Source organism: Capsicum annuum, chromosome 1 (assembly GCF_002878395.1).
Source record: "Capsicum annuum cultivar UCD-10X-F1 chromosome 1, UCD10Xv1.1, whole genome shotgun sequence".
Classification (NCBI taxonomy): domain Eukaryota; kingdom Viridiplantae; phylum Streptophyta; class Magnoliopsida; order Solanales; family Solanaceae; genus Capsicum; species Capsicum annuum.
This window is the reverse complement of record NC_061111.1, coordinates 2337474-2356899: the sequence shown is the minus strand read 5'-3', so window position 1 is coordinate 2356899 and position 19426 is coordinate 2337474. Positions and strand designations below refer to the sequence as shown.

General features: G+C 33.4%; 3 protein-coding genes and 1 non-coding gene across 9 annotated transcripts in view; all 4 read right to left on the bottom strand.

Moving 5' to 3' along the window:
• Positions 1-7181: 7181 nt before the first annotated feature.
• On the bottom strand, positions 7182-13843 carry LOC107855332 (putative F-box protein At1g65770). 3 transcript variants are annotated; one of them, XM_016700339.2, is made up of 3 exons: positions 11684-11823; positions 9840-10826; positions 7182-7622 (listed from the first exon to the last, which is right to left on the bottom strand). In XM_016700339.2, exons 1-3 carry the CDS (start codon positions 11724-11726, stop codon positions 7573-7575), a joined length of 1080 nt encoding a protein of 359 aa, XP_016555825.1. In that variant the 5' UTR covers positions 11727-11823; the 3' UTR covers positions 7182-7572. The 3 variants fall into 3 exon arrangements, with proteins under 3 accessions (XP_016555825.1, XP_016555824.1, XP_047270185.1); XM_016700338.2 differs by lacking the exons at positions 7182-7622; positions 11684-11823 and adding an exon at positions 13606-13843 and having other exon boundaries at positions 7816-10826; XM_047414229.1 differs by lacking the exon at positions 7182-7622 and having other exon boundaries at positions 7816-10826.
• Positions 11839-13536, bottom strand: LOC107855330 (transcription termination factor MTEF18, mitochondrial). Its single transcript, XM_016700334.2, has one exon. The coding sequence runs from the start codon at positions 13534-13536 to the stop codon at positions 11839-11841; it is 1698 nt and encodes a 565-aa protein (XP_016555820.1).
• A 2831-nt stretch (positions 13844-16674) lies between the features above and the next one.
• TRNAA-UGC lies at positions 16675-16747 on the bottom strand. Its single transcript has one exon. It is a non-coding gene; the product is annotated as a tRNA-Ala (tRNA).
• Positions 16748-17733: 986 nt separating this feature from the next.
• LOC107855310 (F-box protein At4g35733) overlaps positions 17734-19426 on the bottom strand; it is a 12403-nt gene continuing 10710 nt past the window's right edge. Inside the window, exons 2-3 of one of the 4 annotated variants that reach the window (XR_007056866.1) lie at positions 18068-18208; positions 17734-17972 (exon numbers count right to left, since the gene is read on the bottom strand). The gene's annotated coding sequence lies outside the window, so the exon portion shown is untranslated. Of the gene's footprint in view, positions 18209-19426 lie in introns of all 4 variants that reach the window. The other 3 variants (XM_047414219.1, XM_016700309.2, XM_047414225.1) reach the window with 3 other exon arrangements.

The following is a 19426-nucleotide window of genomic DNA, read 5'->3' as shown; positions in this document are numbered from 1 at the left end:
ATCCTCCATATGAAGAAAATTAAATAAACAGCTGATTTAACAAGTTTCCTTGAAATAAGATTTATTTCAACTTTTGGAATAATATATACGTGTATTTCTGTTTTGCAAATTAAACATTCTTGTGAACAAACCCGTGACTAACTAATTAATTACATGATTTTAATTAATAGAAAATAGATTACAGTATTATTACAACTAGCATTTTGTGTATGATCTGTCATTTTTTGACAACTAGATGGAGTACTGTATTTGGTTGAAGAGAATTTTGAAAATGTTGGTTTTGAATTTCTTGGAAAGTGACTATTACCAATCCAAGATTCTATTATTCTTCAACATTCACATTTCAATTGTTAGAAAAATAACTTGTACTACTAAAATTGTAAGATGCTTACATTAATATAACATTCTCCAAATTCATAATTACAACAACTAATCTTGAAAAAATATTTTTTTTCATCGAGAGAAGCCTAACTACCACATCGATCAGTTGGGAAAAAAGGAACACTGACGATCAGCAGTGACGGAGTCAGGGTTTTTACTAAGGGGTTCAGCCGTTACGTTAGTCGAAGGAAGTTTACTGTCAACTATATATACATAAAAAATAATTTTAACTATATATAAATACTATAATTTTTCATCGAAACGGATTCGTATGAACTCCCTGAGCTAAAAGTGACTCCGCCCAGGACTATGAGTTGGGTATGGTAAAAAGTTATATGAATACGGTTATTTACTTACACTACACTTTTTTAACTCTAAGAATTTATACGAAAGTCATCCTTGAAGAGACTTTCAAATAATCGTATCGAGGAATTCTATTGTACTTGACGTTGCTAGGTAAAAAAAAAAATAATTGTTCAACCAATGCATTATAAATTATATATTTAAGAAAAAGTAATTAAACTCAAGTCATTAAAACAAGTATTTCTCCACAGTAATTTATATAGATGTAGCTAGTGGGGTTAAATGATGTTTGTTTATTTGCCTTCTTTAGAGTATCTTTTACACTTTAGGTTGACAACTTTAATTTGCCATAGTTATATCCATGATTGAAGTAAATAAACAGTAGGCAATGTTGACATTTGATGGAAAAGAAAAAAATAAAAAAAAAAGTGGAAAAAAGTGCAAAAGATTTATCAGAATAATAATTACTCATAAGAAATATTTCAATGCTGCATGTGACTGACCCCATTATATGATATAACCCCCAACAAATTGGATTGGAGCGTCTTTAATTAAGTGCCAACAAGCTCACATTTTCTATCTTTTCTTATATCAGTATTGTTCGAATCAACTTACACGAATTTTAATTATTTCAATAGACACATTTTAATTATTTCAATAGACACATGCAGAGGTGGAGTCATCTTTATGTCAAGGGGTTCATTCGAATCCTTGATTTTAGATGAAAAATTATACTATTTATATACGATTAAAATTATTTTTTATGTGTATATAGTAAATGTTGAATCACCTTCGATCAACTAGTTTGTATGTTTATTTTTTTCGATTTTAAATCCCTTAGTGAAAATTTTAGCTATGTTATTGACACATGCTTTGTACATTGAGGGTGGAGTTACAAGGTTAGGTACGGGTTCAATCGAAATTAATAATTTTAGTCCAAATCTTATGTATTCAGATTCTTCTATATGTATATAACATGCATAATTTATAACAACATTTCATTATAACGATTATGTTTTCTTTGAATTTTCATATAATGTTATATTATATGTTCTCTTAATTTTTTTTTCTTATAGTAGTCAAAAAAAATTGACCAAACAACGTTGATATCGATATTCAATTGAATTTGTGTTAAGGAATTCATTAAATATATATATATGAAAACTAAATCCAAAACTCAATTACTAATACTTGATGTTGCTATCTTACAATTTAGATCATATAATTTAAATTTACATGTTGTATGTCTTATCTAAAATATCGAGTAACTCTATTCGCTAATGCTTTATTATGATGAAAATTTTAGCGTAATTTTTGTTGTTACTGATATTTTACAGCTAAACCAGACACTTAATTGGTCACATATTCTTAGATTTAGCCATCTGAAATCAAGATTTTTCTTTGATACTTTTGAAAAATTTAACTTTTAAACTCTGAAAAGAAAAATAGAAGCTACAATCTTTTGTCAAAAATCTTCTAGTAACAAGTTCGAACAACTCAGTAATTTTTCTCTTGTATGTTGTGAGTGTGTGTATAGAAAAGTATTTTTAACATGTTAAAAATAAGACATATTATATTACTATTGTAATAATAATAACATATCCAGTATAATCATATGAGGAAAAAAGAATTTGCACAAATTAAACCAGCTTACCTCTATCTCGTGGAGATAATATTACTGGATGAACATACTTAAATTTAAAGATATATGTGCTTCATTAAAGCACAAATATGACTTTTTCTTAAATAGATGATTTTTTTTTCAAAAAAACAAATAGAGTAACATGACCACTACGTAGTAATTTATCAAAATATGTGAGAAGCAAAAATGAGCTACGAAAGTAAAAAGGTTTCTTAAGAAACTTTTACCAAGTAAACTGACTTTATGACTTTTTTTTCTCTCTTTGGAATTAAACATTTTTTAACTTCACCTTTTGACCAATTCATCATAGAAATTAGGAAGACACGTACAAACTTTATTTTAAATAACCATATACTTTATGATTAATTTCCATAAAAGTGAAGATTTCTGATTCTGTTTCCCAATTTCCTGCCTAATAATGGTCAAAAGATAAAATTCCATTTGGAATTGTTAGGCTACAACACCAAAATATCAAATCTTAGAGAAAACATTTTGTTGATCCGGGCCAGAAAGTTTGCGCGGTGTGGTTCGCATTTGTGATTTTCAATGGGGTCTGTGGTGGTAGCGTAGGGATTAGGCCGACATGCTTGTATAGTGCAGTTAGTGGATCGATTGTATGTTTGTATGCACGTATTATATAAGTGCAATTAGAAGGTCGATTTTGATTATTCAGAAATTACATCGCTCCACATTGTACTCCTCTCCTTTCATAGTGAAATTTATCTGCCTCTGTTCGTGATTTTCCCCACAAGAGTTTTCACATAAATTTTATGTGTTTTTCTTATTTTCTTTTACTTGCGGTTTGCTTATTTTGTCCGAATCATAACACATTTACTATATTATGAGTTATGACTATGCACCAAAATTTTAATACAAGAAGACAAATTATAGTTAGGAAAATACCCTTTAATTCTTCATTTATTATGCATGGACACATGTAACATTCTTGTACGTAGACTGTAGTTACATGACTTATTAATTTGCTGACTGATTCTTCTCTCTTAGAGTCAATATTTTATTAAATAGCCCTTTGAAAATGTTACTTCAGTTTATTTTACGTAAAAATAGACAGGTCCATGTCACTGTCAATATATGTTAGTATATAATTATAATAGTTTAATATAATTTATTTGATGTAAATATCCGATATATATAATTTTTTACCATATGGGACCATGCTGTTTTGTTAAGCTAGCTGGCATGGTCATGATATGTGAAGTATAAGGCACATACTAATGCTTTTTGGAGCTATTGACGCCTATGATTTAGTCATATAAATTATATTATAGTCTAACAATTTAAAATAATAGTAATAATTATTATAGAAACTATATAAAATCAATTAAACTAAAAATTACTTAGGTTTATAGTCTAGTAATATTAGTAAAAAGATCACCCACACGTGCATAACGAGTTCTGCCGAATTCAATATAGCTTTTGCTCAAATGACATATATTGTATACACATTAAAAATAGAGTTCAGTTATTAAAACTTGAAATTGTTGTTTCAAAATTTAAAATTCTGGCTTTGCCTTTGATTCCCGTTATTCCCTTCATCTTCCTTTATTCGATCCCCTACCTATGTAATTGAGAATTAACAAAAAAAAAAAAATTATGCAACAGGACAAAGTATATATATATATATATATAGTACTTAAGAAAATACATCTAAGTTTTTTCTTAATTTATGAATGGACAGATGTAATAGTCTTGTACATGAAATAGTTTGATGACTGATTATTCTTTCTTGAAATTTTATGTCTGGTTCTGTGGTTCACTAAAGAGTCTACATTTTGGTAAGTTTAATTTCCCTTGAAAATGGAGTACTTGTTTTTCTCTTGAACTTTTGACTTTTAAACATTACTACAATAATTTTTATTTATTATTTTATGTTTGTGCAAATAGACAGATTCATGTCACTTTCTTTATATGCAACCTAGTTGCCAATTTGTTAATTAAGATTTGTGGTCCAATATTGTGTGTGTGATACAAGGCACATGGATATCATTTTTGCTATATATACTCCTTAATTATGAGGTGAAAAAATATAAGTAGTATTTATAATCTAGGTTAAAAAGGGGTAAAAATTTACTCGTACCGCGTGTAAATACACTTGTTATGTATCTAATGATTTAATATAAGTATTTGGTGCACGTGAAGGGGAGCCTTGGAGTAACTGGTAAAGTTGTTTTCAAGCCTTGGAAACAACCTCTGACAGAAATGCAAGGTAAGGCTGCGTACAATACACTCTTGTGGTGGGGCCCTTCCCCGGATACCGCGTATATTAGCAATAACTTTAGTGCACCGAGCTGCCTTTTTTATAAGATTAAGTCGACATATTCATGAAATAATTTGATCTGTAAACAATGTCTGGTGTCGAAATAAGTACCATGCATATAAACTTCATTATATTCCTCTTTGGTGAGTAATAACAAGTTCTATTACTATATGAGACATTTCGTGAGATCCTCACATTCTATTACAAATAAAGTCTTACCATATCTCCCAACAACACTACTTATAATGTTTCAATTATTTGTATGGTAGTTATTAAATACAGAAAAACATAATATAGTTGGTTTGCTGTGACATTTAATATATATATAAATATATATATATATATATATATATATATATATATATATACTATAACATAATATAATATGCAACGTTACCAACGGCTCCAAATGACTGCAGCGTAGAAGACTTTTGAGTTCAACACACAATGTGAACGTTTGATGAAAATAGCATATTTTTTTTGTTTAATTGTGAGAGATGATAAAACGATAGTTCGATACCCTAAAACTTCTGTTATACACGAGGTTCGAGGAAGGATCGAACTTACTTTGCATTTTTGCTGGAGGCTGTTTTCACTACTTAAATCCGTGACGTCCCGACATATGTTGGAGACAGATTTACCCGTTACTCCAAGTCTCGCCTTTAATTGTGAGAGATGATATTGAGTTTATTTAATAGCTGCAGATGTAGGAATTAGAATACATTAAATTTGCATATATGATATAGCTAGGGGTCATTTTCAAGTAGGCAATTAATTAATTCAACGCCGATTTTTAATATTTTAATAATATAGTAATGTCTATGATGTGAAATTAGAGAGTTACTGAAAAGAAAAAAAAATAAATGCGTATAAGTTTAATAATTTATATGTAACAATAAGAGATGTCGTCGTGTGAATGAGAGGTTAAGAGTTCAAGTCGCGAAAATATATCTTTCTAGATCAATTATTAATTTTTTTTTTTCACAAAACAAATATACCATTTAAATTACAATCTAAAGATACTTTTTGAGCAAACTAATCATATTATGGGAAATATTGGTCCAACTAGTTAGATGAGAATCTAATGTGTGTGAAAATATCCTATTACAGATCAATATATGGTAAAAATAACGTATGATAACGATCATTTATAGCAGAAGATTAGTGCACCAAGGTGTTTTTTTCCTTCATGTTTTTTTTCTTACAACAATAACATACCCATTGTAATCTCATAACTAGAAATCAAGGAGGGTAGAACGTACGCAAGCCTTACCTCTTAAACGAGTATTTATGATATCATCCAAACAAGTTGTACATGTATTGCATGGCTTTAATTTAATTTTTTTGTATAACGTCATGGCAAAATATGGATAAGCATGTATGATTAACGTATATTGATGGGGTATGCAACTTAAATAATCTTATATAAAATCATTTTATTAAATGATCTCTAAGTGAATTAATAATGTTTTTTTGTCCACAATTGACATAATCATGACGTCGGTCTAGCGTCATCAATTTGCATAATGAAGTAGGAAACTATGCTAGTAGGGAATTCAATGTTTTTTTTTTTTTTTAAATAAATAAATTCGAATTAATAATTAAATGATTTCATTAAAATCTTTTGTCGTTTTAGTTAAAAGAAATTAAAGAATCTTGGGATTGAATAAAGGGTTTTCAAAAATAGTATTGGAAAGTTTAGGTGAAAATCTTTTCTGAAGACCCTTTTGACTTGCTTTTAATTATGAACATAATTATAAACCTAATCTTGATCCCACTAATTATAATCAATAAATTAATCCACTTAATGTTTCGCTTCGCGAAGGTAGTTTTGGAAAACATTTTTCATCAAATTAGCATGAAAAAAGCTGCAACTTGCAGTATTTCTCGTATAATTTTTGAATATCTAAATTTTAATTTCAATATATCAAATTGATTTAATCTAACTAAGCTTTAAACATGATAACTAATTTGATATGTAGGGAGTTATTTTCTTTACCGGCCACAAGATCTTACAATAATTGTCTTTGATGTTGTAATTTAATAAGTCAAATCCAAAAATTTCACCCTACCTAATATTTTAATGTCTCCTAATCCAATATCTTGTTTTTTTAACAACGATGGTGTTGAAGCTAGCTTGCAAACGTTTCAAATATAAGTATTTATATGAACCAATGGATGTATGACAGGTTTTAAAATATTCAATTATCACTTTACTTTGGTAAATTAATGTATATTTTTTACTTTATTGAATTACTTAATCATGGTACGTTGAATTGGTTTTGTAACACCCCAACTTAGGAAGGAGTCCCATATCGACAAAACATAAAAGGGATACTGGATATATAAGTAAAAAAATCTTACTCCCTAGTGACGCGTTTTAAAACCGTGCAGCCCTGGGTCCAGAGCGGACAATATCACTAGTGGGTTGGGAAGTTACAAGGGTCTCTCGGGCCTTGATGGTTGCTTGGGTCGTGACAGGTTTAGTGTAATCATTCGGTGCAGATGCCTTGATGGTTCAGGATGCCCGTCGCGGCCAGGACCTCGGCTCGGGTCGTGACAGGTTTAGTGTAATCATTCGATGCAGATAAATATTTACCCTTCAAACATTCCACAAGTACTAGTTGTTTTTCCACGCCAACACAAATACCGAATAACTCTACCGAATCACATTGTCTCACAGTAGAACCACCATTAACAATTCCCCTTGCACATAGAGCAGTTAAAAATACTACTACATGCTTCAGCATTCAGCTGCATAGCCAACCTATGCTGCTCGGACTCTTCAAAATTGTCCATAGGTGCTCGCCAAAATTAGCGTATTTTGGAGAATGGGACACGAGTGCAGCATCGAAAGTGAATAGTTCGTGCAACTCAGTAGATAACTACACTAATGTGTAGCTGCTAAACTGACTTTCTTGAACAACCAAAATAACTTGTCATATGCCGACGCGTCTGGGTAAGATTCTCAAAAGAACAATATGAACATCAGCAGATGTAACTGGCTTCGATGGATGCCTGTCAGGGAAATGTGACTGTTAAGTAAATCGCCTATAGCTATATCCAGAACAATATAGTAGTAACTGACAGTAAGGGATGAGGGGATACAATATTCGTCTAGATCCCCTCCCCCCCCCCCCCCCCTCCCCCGAAAAAAAAGGACAACCCGGTGCACTAAAGCTCCCGCTATGCGCAGGACCCCACCACAAGGGTGTATTGTACGCAGCCTTATCTTGCATTTCTGCCAGAGGTTATTTCCAAGGCTTGAACCCGTGACCTCCTAGTCACATGGCAGCAATTTTACCAATTACTCCAAGGCTCCCCTTCATTCGTCCAGATACCAGCTAAACAATATTCAATGCAGCAATGAAAAGTTCGATTCTACTCTTTGCATCTCCTTCATCCAATATTCGTACAGATCGTTGCATCACCAGGCAGACAGTCGAGTTTAGTTTACCAGCTCGTGTCACCTTCTCATATCGTCATTTCAGATCTCGTAGATTTACTCAGAGTTATATACTACAAATTCCAGTCTATAAACTTCTCATGTTCAAGGGAAGTTTTAAACATGCAAAACTACTGATAAGACACATGCAAACAGCCAAATTCAGCAGAGAGTTAACCAAACTGTGGAAAGAGTTATTCAACACAGTAGACGAGTGTGTTGTTTTCCTAATGACATTTATCAAATAAACTTTAAAAAGCTCTGAGACGCGTATTCTTCTTATAGCTGACAATAACTACACTTTCTCTTATAATTACTGTTACTTAACAAGTGGTTCACAGATGTCATAAGGCGTTGTATAGAGGGTTAATACAACAGAACAATTGGAGGAACCTAAAATAAGGATAAAACGGTAATATGGATGTCATCACTTCAAACAAAAGTTAAACGACAATAATAGAGCAGTTTCCTCGTAAATGCTTTTTCAAGAGCAACAGTGAGAAAAACAGCAATAGTGTTCCAAAGGAAAGTGTTTAAGAGTATCCAATAACATCTTTGGGAAGCACAACGGCCTCATCAACTTTTTTTATGTCCTCTTAGTCAAAAAAGAAAGAGATTTAAAGATGTACACTTTAAGCTCCAGCTGAAGTGATGTAACATCGGTCACTAGGAATAAGCATCGAGTAGTTTCAAAGGGTGACAAGAAGAATCTCAAATATTTCCTTGTTGCTTCTATTGTTTCAAGCAAGAGAGGCTAAAAACAATACGAGTACAAGAAGAATGACAGCCTGTTCAAGCATCTCAAGCATATATTTGTTCTTTCTGTTTGAAATTCGTTTTACCTTGTAATTGATCAATTCCTACTCAAACTTCAGGCCCTACAAGAAACAACTAGGAAGCATGTTATCGAAGCAGAGTAATAGATGCATCTTACACCCTCTTTCTTTTCTACAGACAGCTAGAAGATAATTTGCATCGGCTATTACTGTTTTTTCAGTTGGTATATCAATCGCAATGGAGACTGCAGCAGAATATTATTAGACCGTAAACAGTTTCCGGTAAGAAGCTAGAGAATAATGATAATACTGAAACAGCAAGAAGATTTCAAGGCCGTAATGCATTCCAACAACTAATAGAGAAATACTTTTGCCCAATTATATGAAAGCAAGAAAGACATATCAATCAAGGTTGAAGGTAAATGACATGTGAAAAAAAAAAAGCAACCCAATGCACTAAGCTCCCTCTCTGGACAGGGTTCGAGGAAGGGCCGGACCACGAGGTTCAATTGTACTCACCCTTACAATACAACAACTTACCCAGTGTAGACCCCACTTGTCCCACAAAGTGGGGTCTGGGAGGGTACGCAGACCTTACCTCAACCTCAGAGGTGAGATACGAGAGGCTGTTTCTGATGGACTCCGGGCTCAAGACAAAAAAAGTCTAGAAAAAGAAGTAATGAAAGTACAAGAGACAATGGATAGTAATAAAAATAATATATCGTAGCAGAACAGTACTAAAACATTTTTTGAAAAAAAAAAAAATTGACATACATGGTAAAAAAAGAGCATATGGCATACCAAACAGAGTAAATAAAGAAAAATGACTTACTTAACACAGAGTTGGTGTGACCCAAATTGGAGGACAAACACGACTGAGGGCAAAACCCTCATAATGTGGTCGGATACTGCCATCTGCTAAGTTGAACACCCCCATGTCCAAGGACCCTTCTATAACATGGCGATACATATCCAAATAACTATCTGTAAAATAAATATGATTGGCCTTGATACCTGGAAATTGAGAAGCTTGGACCGAAAGAGAAGCATTAAAACCCAGAAAAAAAGCACTGTCCCCTATATTCTCGGTTTGCGTCACTTTGCCGGTAGTTAAGTCAACCTGGAAAACTAGAAAATCAGTTGTCTCGAATGCGTACACGACGTACGTCTCCTCCTCCTCACTGTCCCAATTATCTTTGGGCAACATAAATGAACCACTACGTTGCACAACTACAAATAATGATCCTAGTGAATGAAGGATATAGTATTGTTTTACATATGTATGCAGTAGCTGTGCAATGATATGAGTTTTGGGCCGTTCAGGTCCAGTAACATCCCAAGCGTGGACACTTCCATTAGAATTGATCGCATAAAAGCGTCCATCAAAATATACCACATCAATAAAAAATGTGGAAAAGTTTTGTTTCCTAATCCTGGTCCATAGCAAATCTCCAGGTCTCCAAAAACTACGGAACCGGAGGTCTCCCTCAATAACCATGAGAACATAATCGGTTGTATGAGAAGGATTAGCAGATAGAACTGCTTTCCAGATAAAGGTCCATGGATTGGAAGTTCTGTTGGTTTCATAATCTTCAGTGGTATTTTGGTGGGGCAATTCAATCTGAACACCAGAGAAGGGGTGTAATAGACTGATTTCACCATCGACTGCGATAAGCCATCCCATAGACTCCATACACCGTTTTCCACTGGCTTTAGGATTCCTCTTCATCAAAATCATGCCATTATAAAGACTGAAGAATTTTTTACAGGTGGTACCATCCTCTTCCTCTTCCTCATCATCTATCATCAGCCATGGAGCCCTAGGCAGATCACTGTTAAAATTATCCTTGATGGCTACAGAGTGCCAGGATTTGCAGACAGTGCCGATATTAAGAAAGTCTTCAATCAAATTTAAACGTCTAACTATTAGAACCAGCAGTTCATGTTGAAGGTAAGACCAATCAGGCATCTCTCCCAGTTTCGCCATTTTTCCGTATAAATCTGCAACAAATTTGGCAGGAATTTCACTTATTGGTGTAGTTACAGTTCTAAATTTCAAACATGAGAAGATGAAACAAGAAGAAGAACAAACATAGTCAATGTATCTGACACCAGAAAGGCCTGCAAAGTTACGTTCATAAAAGTGGTCAATAACATTCTTTAACATCTTATGATTACTAAATATCTTCTGAAATGTCAAACTCCAAATATGAAAAATAGAGGACATTGAGCATGCACTGTTAATCACAAATAGGGGGTTTTCTGTGAATGGCAGTGAATGCTAAGCACTAAAATCCGCCCAACATACTGGAATTTAGTCTTCCACTTGGCACAAGAAAAACATTATTCTCCTAAAATTTGTATTTGGCCCGAATACAAGTAAGACGGTCCTTTGTTCACTTTACCAATCATATAAACAAGTGAGAGGTCAATGCTAAGTAGTAGAACAGTTCATAAAGAAGACAATCCCTAACAAAGACAAAGAATTTTAAAATTTTACCAGTACCCATTCTAGTGCCTACAACGCCTGGAAGCCTTTATTACCATACCTATCAGTCACTGAAACCACTATGGGGTTTATGTTGGCTTAATACGATGAAGACAGACGAAAGTAAATGGCCATCTACTACCAACACAAGAAAACGACTGACTACAAGACCAGTTATACCGATTTGGAGAAAAAGCAATAGTAAGTAAAAGTGTAAAACAGTTAGATATATTGTCACTGGAAAAGACAGGTGAAATCAAGAATAGTGGACATCAAGAGCAAACATGGACATTACAATCCTTAATCCAGTTTGAATGGATCAGTAATATGAACATCCAAGTATGATACAACTAGAAAGGCCATTCATTACCTGGATGCCTGCTCCTTTTCGTTTCACTCAAAGTTAAAACCATTTACAACTGGTACTCATCCTAACTTAAGCAGCAGACTGCGCTTTAAATGGACTTCAAGCTTTGAACTTTCCGCTGCCAATGTAATCAGATGGAACCATTCATGATATCTCACTTATACAGGATATATCTCTCTTTTCAGATTTTGCCAGACTTCAAGGCCTTTAGGATGAGGACTTACATAAACCTTCATGAATAATTTCTCTGAGGAAGCTATGATAGTGCTCAAAGCCAATGTTGCGTCCACTTTTCCTTGATCTCTGAGCCAATTATACATTGAAAGCCTAAGCCTGATTCTTGGAATTGTGTAGTTGAGGTAAGATGGAAATGAAATTAAAGTAGACACTGGAAAACCCAATCTATTCAATAGAAAATCAATCTTTGCCTCAAGTACCTCTTTCCTTTGGTTGAGTATTTGCGGATATATTTTCAGCACTGAAGCAACATGCTTTCGATCCAAACCAGCATTTACCAGACAATCAAACCTCTCTTGGAGCTCCACCCCTTTTCCTCGAAATACTTTGAGAGCTTTCTTCATTTCGCTCGAGTTCTCAGCAAAACCCAAGTCCGAAAGGAACTTAGTTTTCATCATTTTGGATCTTAGCTCCTCCTCGGCTACTGGTAATCTTTCAACTTTGGCTCCACGAACCAAATTCCTCAAAAATTCCGGATTCTCCTTGATCACACTACAAAGCCGCTTCTTCCCCGTATGCAGGATAGTTAGCAAGCTTGTAGTTTTCTTCAAAACACATGAGCCTAGCAATGTAGGGTGTGAATGAAGGATATTTCTTATCTCTAGGGCAGGCATCTCAATTTCAATCAAGAACTGGTAGCATTGCCTCGTGTTGAAAATAAATGCCGCTATTGGAATTTGTGGTAAGTGTAGAAATACATCAAGTAATTCGGTCTTCTCAAAACCAAATTTCAAGCAGAATCCAATTAGCGAAAATGTAGGACGTCCAGAACAATCAAACAGAAGACCAGGAACTTGAAAAATTAACTTCCCTAATCGTTCATCAGTCAACCCCAACCCATTCAAGAAACACATGAGCTCGAATAACTGGCTCCAATTGATAGGCTTTCCATTCAATTGCTCCTCAATCCACCTGTATTCAACTCCCATCCTCTTTAACTTCCCAACAACTCTCAAAAACTCCACGTGTACATTCCCAAGCAAAAGATGTGGATTTGCACTAACAAGCTTAACCACATTAGACTGATCTAGCCCAAACCCGCGAAAAGAAGCAAGTTTCAATTCGACAACTCCAGGATCATACCTAAAAACTTGCGGAGCTTCAGCAAAGATCCTTCCTATCTTATTTCTTGAAATACCATAATTACACAACACGCGATAACTATCCAACAACCTCTGATCATCACTCAAATACATCACATCTCTAGGGAGAAACGACGCGTACTGACAAAGTTTCAGACCAATGCTCTCAAAGAATGGTTCGAATTCATTAATCGGATGGTATCTCAAATATCGAGTCACACAACGCCGAATATCATCAGCTTCCCTATCCACTATTCTTTCTAATAACTTGTCAAGAAATAAGGGTGAGTTTTTACTCATATGTTCAGCATCCACAAACTCCAAACTTCTAGTGGAATGCAAGTACTCTAGCAAAGCAGTTTGTGCTTCTTTCCTCACTGCACTAGGCATATCACATTCTTTTTCTTCTACTAATTTGGCTTTAGCAGTATTTTTAGTTGCATAAAACCTAACTTTTCTAAAATTGTTAAATAAATAATCTGAAGAACCCCATTTGAGAATTAATGGAGTTGTCAGTTTCTGCAAATTGTTCTTCATGGATAATAAATAATTTCAAGAAATATACTATGTTTCTTGGTATAATAATAATTTCAAGAAATGCCTTACCTTGAAGACTATTGAGTGTGGGAGTTGATTTTGAATTCTGACAAATTGTGACAACCTAGTATGAAGACCAGACCAGAGTTGCCAATGTACACAACTTCAGCAACAGCTGTGGGTTTTAGGACTGGTAAGCTATGTCTTACTGATTGACCCGTCAATATGGGTCAGCCCGACCCGGTCCATGACTTGATAGGATTGGACTTAGATTTTTAAGGCCCATTTAAGAATACAGCTTCTTAGGAGAAAAATGAGTCAAAAGACCTCCCAAGTTTCCAATTAAGAAAAGGGGATAAGTGAGTCCCGCAAGTTTATTAAAAATAAAAAAATAAGTCTTTTGAACAATTGAGATAGTTGTTGAACAACTTCTCACATTTGTCGAACAACTATGCCTAGTTGTTCAACAACCAGGTGCCGTTGTCGAACAACTATGCCTAGTTGTTCAACAACTGCGCCTAGTTGTTGAACAACTTCGCAAAGTTGTCGAACAACTACCAAAGTTGTTCTACAACTGGGACAAGTTGTTTGGACGAAAAAACTTTAAAAAAAAAATTAAGAAAAAGTTGTCCATCCCACCTAATTTAAAAATCTTGGAGGACTCCCAATTAATCGGACAACTTGGGAGTCCTTTTTAATCCAAAGTCCCGCTTTTTAGCCTGGTTCGGATAGGTCCACTGGCTTGTGAGACTTAAGCAATATGGGTTGGATTGGCCCGTGGAACAATAAAAAAGTACTACCTCCGTCCCATTCCAAGCATGGAGTTTAAGAAATAAGTGATGACTTTGTAAAGTTTGCAAAATTGTTGCTTTTAAAGTTATTTTAATATTTACTTTTTTGTTGATTTTTCTTAATAAGTGGGACCCACTGATGATAAAATGAGAATGATGTCATTAAATAGCTATCAAATAAGAATTACTGACATTCTTTTTGGGATGGATCAAAAAAGAAATGGTGACATATAAATTGGGATGCAGAGAGTAATTAAAAATAAGAAAAAATAATATAAACATACACCTTAACTTATTAGATTTACACAAATTTCCACCCTTACAAAGTAATTGCAAAAATCTCAACTAATTATGTATCTTCTTTTGAATGTATCGAGAGCTAATTATGTGTCTCGACAGATCCAAAATCTGAATTTTCAATAATTATATAAAATGTTAGAATTTTCTATAATCAAGCTCCAAACTATCGAAATTTATACCCTTAAAAATAAAATAAAGTATAGTAGTAAAACTAAGAAGAAGAGTGCAAACTCAAAATATACTTAAACTAAATAATCAAAATATAAAATTCAAATTTGCGTATATAGTATCATCTTCAAATCCCACTTATTAAATTATGGTATTGAATATGACATTATCGTTATTATTATATGATATTTATTTATTACGACATAATAATATTGTACATAGATTAAATTATTTTGTGAATTAAATTTATTGTTCCGGTAGTTTGAAGTTTAATTACTAAAAATTTTAATATTTTACATAATTACTGCAAATCCCAATTTTGGATTTGGCGAAATACATCGAATGAAGATACATTTTTTTCGTTGTAAAGATACATAATTAACTCCCGATATTTTTTTTTTTATTTTGAATCTGTCGAGATACATACTACATCCAACGAAGATACATAATTAGCTCCCAATATATCTTTTTCAATTTTGAGTCTGTTGAGATACATAATTAGCTCCCGATACATCCAACAAAGATACATAACTAGTTGAAATTTTTGTAGTTAAGTTATAAGGGTAGAAATTTGTACAAATATATGTTATCTTTATTTATTGCACCAACTTTTAAAATCGAAAAATTACAATAACAAGAGAAACGAAAAATAATTGGAAACATGTAACAAAAATAGTGTTAAGATTTGAATTGGTGTAACTATTCATTGCGAATATTTACCCCTCAAATATTCCACGGCGACTTGTTTCTTACCACCAACACAAGTACCGAATAATTTTACGTACTCACAAAAATGAGAATCAAATATCTTTACCCGTCCAGACTCGAGTAGATGAGAAGAAATCACATATCCGTAAATTTTAACACAATATACAACAATCTTCTCATATTTAATTTCCTTCTTGATTTGCATTACTTGTGAAGTGTCATGGATTACACCTTGAATCTTTTTGTGCAAAAAAACATCAAAGCATCTAGAGTTTCAAGATAAAACATTACGCGCGCAGCAGTAAGACCTCTCGCCTCGCCTATCTGCAACAAGTAAAGCCGTATGGGACATGAATGAATGCGGACTTATGAGTAACTTACACTTTCCTAAAACGTCCTGCGATTCATCACCATAAGATGAGTAGGATTTCCAACTAGTCTTGTGGTTCATCGCCTTCCACTTTGTGGGAATATACTGGGTATGTTGTTGCTGCTCGTGATTTATTGCCACAAGCAGACACAACCGTGTACCTGGAAGGAGGTTTCCAGGTCTAGCCTGATTACCAAACCTTTGGAAGATGATCAATTCAAAGAACGTACAGAATGAATACAATTATCATTCATAGGTTCGGTAAACAAACTGGATCTAACAAGTAGTAACAACACGGAAGACTAAATGCAAGAAAAATTTAGTACCTGTTGCTTTTCTACATTTTAATCCCTCTTAAACAGAGCCAGCAATCAAATGGGGCTTAGCCTGCACCTTCTGCATGACAGCAACTCAAGGGCACTAAGGATGATGCGAAAAAATATGATAAGCGTAAATCAATCCATGAAACCAAATAACGAAGAAAAACCTTTTGATGTGCTGTTGAATGCATCACACAATATCTGAAAAATAACGGACCACTTAAGGTAATCAGCACATTGAGAATGTTACCACAAGAAGCTTCATGTTACCAGAACAAGAAGTATCGTTATCTACCAGTACAAGAGGCCCATGTGAGTGAGCCATCTCAGCAATTTTCATTTTCATTTTCTGAAAAAGATCAGAGAGGAGAAAAAAGTATAAGAAAAGTGAGTAATTATCTCTTGAAATTTAATAACTTACCAAGCATAACGCATGCCTTACCCATACCTCATGGAGGTAGAGAGGGGAAAAGAAAGTGAATGGAGATGCGGGGGATCGAACCCCGTGCCTCTCGCACGCAAAGCGAGCGCTCTACCATTTGAGCTACATCCCCAGTTATCTATTGAAATTTAATAGACTTCAATATATCAGCAGCCATGAAAACACAAACAATGTTTTCATAATCCAAGAGAAGTGACACCTACCTATCAATGTTCATGTCCTCTGTAAATTGTAATTGTTGCATGTCATGCGGGATTGCAAAGAAGTAACTAAACACTGTACTTGGTGTGCTGAATTTTAAACATAGTACTCCCTTTATTCCTAAATAAGTGGTATTTTTAGCTGTGGCACACCACTTAAGAAATTACTCATTCCTAGAATATAAAGAGTGTTTTTACTAGCTTTTAATAATTACCTTTGAATAAAATGTAATCCTTTAGTAGTTTCTTAGGAATGTAAAACTCTCTTTATTTAAAGGAGGACAAATTTAGAAGAACATCATCAATGTCTTCTTGATTATCTAAAACAACACTTATTTTGCAACAAGATGAAAAAGCTAAAACACCATTCATTTAGGAATGGAGGGAGTACTAAGTTTAATACATAAATAATTTCACTTCCTAAACTGCATCCAAATGATCCTTTAGTTTGTGATTTTCCGATGGCACAATATCAACTCAGACCTCAGTAAATGACCATTTTGCCTGTAGTAGTATCTTGATATATTTCCACTAGGAAAAATTCATTAGTATCTTGTAGGTAAGACCTGTTTGTAAAGCACATGCTTATCATTATTCATTTGGTATTACAACAAAAATTATGTCTCAATCTCAAACTAATTTGCATATCGCTCCATTTCTGTTCCCTTCAATATCACTACCTTGAAAAATGCCTGTAGCAATATAATTTACTACAAGAAGACCCCTTTCTCGAAGCTAGAATAGGGACCTTGTAATTGTAAATAGGAAATAAGAGGGACGGGAAATTTTGATCAGACAGATATTTTTGACTGCATTGTCTCACAATAGTAATATGATTGCATTGTTTCACAATAGCTAACTAAATACGATAAGCTAAACTTAGATAATAGCTGAGCGATGGTAACAATTCCACCATGTACATAGAACAATTAAAATATGACATGTTTTAGCAATGAGCAGCAAAACTAACTTACACTAGATGCGTAGCTGCAATTTATGCTACATTCTTGAACATCCAAAATAACTTAACTCATACGCCTGCACTTCTGGTCAAGATTTGCCAGAAATCTTATGAACGTCATCAGATGTAATTGGATTTTAGGGATCAGTGGATGCCTGTCAAGGTACAGTTGAAAGCTGTATCCAGAACAAATGGGAATACCAGTTAAAGAGTAAATAGTAAGGGATGAGGGATAAAAAGGATATTGCTCATCCACTATTTATTCAGATACCAGTTAAACAGTAATTATTGCAACAATGAGAAGTTCGGTTCAACTTTTGCATCTCCTTCATCCAATAATCATTTAAATAGTTGACCACAGGCGACAAAAAATCTCAGTTCACAAGCATGGTCATCTTCCGCACTTCCTATTCTGAAGAGTATTTTTTTAAAAGGCTTCAGATTCCATGGATTTACTCAAAATACAGATCAGAAATTCCAGTGTACAAATTTCTCAGGTTCAAGGAGGTTAAACATGCAAAATTGTTGACAAGTCACATGCAAACAACCAAAATCTTTACATACTTAACCAAATAGTGGAGTGAAGTATTCACGTACTTGTTCTAAACTCAACAAATATGACGAACAAGATTTATAATAAGTACGTTTATATAAATATTTGATAGCCTGCTATTTTCTAACTACTGTGACTTAACCAGTCCGATAAGGTAGGACAAGGTAAGATGACAGAGAAATTACGACAAAAAAAAATAATGATAAAACAATATCTGTACACAAGTATGGATATCAGTTATCATCACTTCCAACAAATATTAGCTGGCAATAGTAGAAAAGAAGAAAAGGACCAAACAATTCTGTCTCAGGTTACACAAGATTTAAGGGTCCAGAACAGCAGTGGCGTATGCAGAACTTTCTATAAGCGGTGTCAACATTTACTAATATATAGAAGAGGCTTGGAAGCAGGTGGCGGTCGTCATGCCTGCTTCCTCTGTGATTTTACTATATCATCCCTAATTAATTATTATATGTCATTTAGGTATTAAAAAATTAATAATATTTAACAAAAATATAAAATAGACATTTATGACATGTCTGCTTCAGCTGCTTCAACTGTAATTTACTATTTCATCCCTAATTAATTACTATAGGTCATTTAAGTATTAATCCGTGATTTTACTATATCATCCTTAATTAATTATTATATGTTATTTAAGTATTAAAAATTAATAATATTTAACAAAAAATAAAGTACACATTTACGACATGTCTACTTCAATTGCTTCAACTGTAATTTTATTATTTCATCCCTAATCAATTACTATAAGCCATTTAAGTATTAAAAAAATTAATAATATTTAATAAAAAAGATAAAATAAACAAAAAAAATGATAAACAACCTATTGAAGTTTTAAATTAACTTGACATCTTATATAAGGCCTGTCTAAATTTTTTTCACAACTATTTTTTATATTAATTTTATTATACCACTTCTAATAAGTTATTTCCTAATTGATTATTATATGTTATTTACGTATTAAAAATTAATAATATTTGATTAAAAAAAAAGTAAAATAGACATTTGCGACATGTTTGCTTCAGTTGTTTCAACCGTAATTTTATTATTTTATCC

What these genes read in the sequence shown, in the direction of transcription:
- LOC107855332 (XM_047414229.1), bottom strand. Translation starts at nt 11,726, where the DNA reads ATGGTTTTAACTTTGAGTGAAACGAAAAGGAGCAGGCATCCAG. An exon ending in GAAAAGGAGCAGGCATCCAG is followed by an intron (nt 10,827 to 11,683) that starts GTAATGAATGGC and finishes AATTTGTTGCAG; the next exon opens with ATTTATACGGAAAAATGGCG.
- LOC107855330 (XM_016700334.2), bottom strand. Translation starts at nt 13,536, where the DNA reads ATGAAGAACAATTTGCAGAAACTGACAACTCCATTAATTCTCAAATGG.